Source organism: Aspergillus heteromorphus, assembly GCF_003184545.1.
Source record: "Aspergillus heteromorphus CBS 117.55 chromosome Unknown BO70scaffold_6, whole genome shotgun sequence".
Lineage (NCBI taxonomy): Eukaryota > Fungi > Ascomycota > Eurotiomycetes > Eurotiales > Aspergillaceae > Aspergillus > Aspergillus heteromorphus.
In genome coordinates, this window is record NW_020290411.1 from 1,209,649 (window position 1) to 1,212,006 (window position 2,358).

Below are 2,358 nucleotides of genomic sequence, written 5' to 3' on the forward strand. Positions count from 1 at the left end.
CTGAGCTTCTTAAAGTCTCTCTAAAATTTAATAAATATATTTTATATAAGATTTCTTATCTAATAAAAAGATAAGAATATTATTTAGATATACTATATAAAAATTATTAAGAAATTCTTGAAATATAGTATATATATAGTTTTAGAAAATTATTAAAGTATTAGTTAATTTAAATAATATAATTATATATTTAAAATAGCTGTATTAAATATAAAATATTATTTTTTATTTATTATTTTTTTTAATACAGATTCAATAATATATATTCTTAATATTAATTTTTAAAAAGTAGATACTTCTTAAAATTCTGTTAAGAATCTTTAAAATAAGAGATAAAAAATAGTAATTTTTAATAAAAATCTTATTAAGATTTTTATAATTTATATAAAAATATAAACTATTATTTTTTTTAAATATAAAAAAAATAAAGACTTCAGCAGGACTCTTTAAAGATTAAATTTAGTTTAATTTTAGATTTTTTTTAATATATTCTTATAAAATCTTAAGTTCAGCTTTAAATAAGAAATATATTAAATTATAAGAAAATATTTTATTAGATTTAATATTAATAATATAATCCGCAGAGTTATAAAAAGATAGTTATTAAAAAAAATCTATAGAGAATATATCTTAGAACTGCTTGAGTTTAATAAGAATTATCTTAGAATTTAATAATAAATTATAAGATTTTTTTTCTAATAGTTAGATATCTTCGGGAAGCTTAATAATAATATATACTTTTATTAAGTTTTAAATTACTTTAATAAATTAAGTAATAAAAAGCAGTAAAATAAATAATATACTAAATTATTATTAATAATTCTATACTAATAAGATAATATATAAATTATAAAATATAATTATTAAAAGTAATACAGAGCTATCTTTTAATCAAAAATTCTAATTAATCTTTATATAATATTATTTAAAAATATAGATATCTTCTCATGAATTAGTAGCAATAATAGAGACTTTTTATATATTATAAATAAAAATAATAATTTAATTAATAGCTTTAATCTTTGGCGCAGTAATTAGAATATATTAAAGATTATAAACTTTAATAAACTAATAATTAATAATATCTACTTCGGCGCAGCTATTTAAATCTGTAAAGATTTTAAAACTGTTTCAGATATAAATAAAAATATAAAAATAATATATAATCTTTATTATAAATAAAAAAATTAAAATTATAAAATCTATCTTAATTTCTCTACTTTTCTCTCTAAATTTAATAAAAATTAATAGATTCTAATAGATTAAATTCTTTTATCTTTAATAAAATATTAATTTATAAGATATTAGATATTTTTATATATAAAATATTATAATTAATTACTATTCTTTTTAATAAGATTTTTTCTATAATTTAGAATATCTTTCTTAATAATTTTACTAGTAATTTCTTAGAAGTGCTTGCGTGACTTATAATTACTAAATTAATTATTATTTTACTTATATTTTTCTCTATTTTTTTATAGTTTATAATAATAAATAGTAATAGTTATTATTTTGTTCTGCTTCTCTGATAAATAGAGAATATATTTTTAAATATAATAATTTAAATCTGATAGTAGCTTAGTAAAATAGAATAAGACTTTTTTTTTTTTTATTTAGCAAGAAAAATATTACTTTAAGATATTAAGATAAATATAAAACTCTCGCGGATTCTGGCTATATTACTAATAAATCTGTTTAAGTTAAATTATAATATTTAATTAAAAAATAATAATATTTCAAATTAGTATAAGAGTCTAATCTTTAAATTAAAATTATAATTTTTTAAGAAATTATCTTTTTTTTAGATTTTTATTATTTATAAAATAGTATTATCTCTATTTATATACTAAATTTATATAGCTAATAACAGCAAGAATCTTATATTTTTTTAATAAATATTTTTTAGATATATTTCTAAATATATATTCTAAATTAATAATTTATTCTTAATATTTTTAGAAATTAAAGTTCAGAATAAAATAAGAAATATTTTTAAATTTAATTTTTTTTTTATTTTTTTTTAATTTAAGAAAGAATTAATAATATTTTAAAAAAATTTTATTTAGAGAGCTATTTCTTTAGAGATAAATTATTCTTTGCTATAAGTTAGTAATTTATTCTAATTAATAAATATAATTTTTTAGCTATTAAATCTCTTTAATAATAAGAATAATATTTAGCAAGAATTCTAGATTAATTTAATTATTAAGTACTTTTATTTCTTTACTATCTTTAATAAATAATATCTTTCTTAGATAGTTAAAAAAAGAAAAATTAAAATATAATAAAATTTACTTATCAGAATAGAAAGCCTGTTAACTAGATAAAAAATTAATTATAAAATACTATATATTT

At 13.4% G+C, this 2,358-nt stretch overlaps 1 protein-coding gene across 1 annotated transcript; it reads right to left on the reverse strand.

Annotated features, from left to right (window-relative positions):
- Window positions 1–252: 252 nt before the first annotated feature.
- BO70DRAFT_287789 (uncharacterized protein) lies at window positions 253–450 on the reverse strand (the record flags this gene model as incomplete). The annotated part of the gene is made up of 1 exon (XM_025539256.1): window positions 253–450. A coding segment is annotated over one exon (198 nt), but the record flags the coding sequence as incomplete, so codon positions are not given.
- Between the last annotated feature and the right edge of the window lie 1,908 nt (window positions 451–2,358).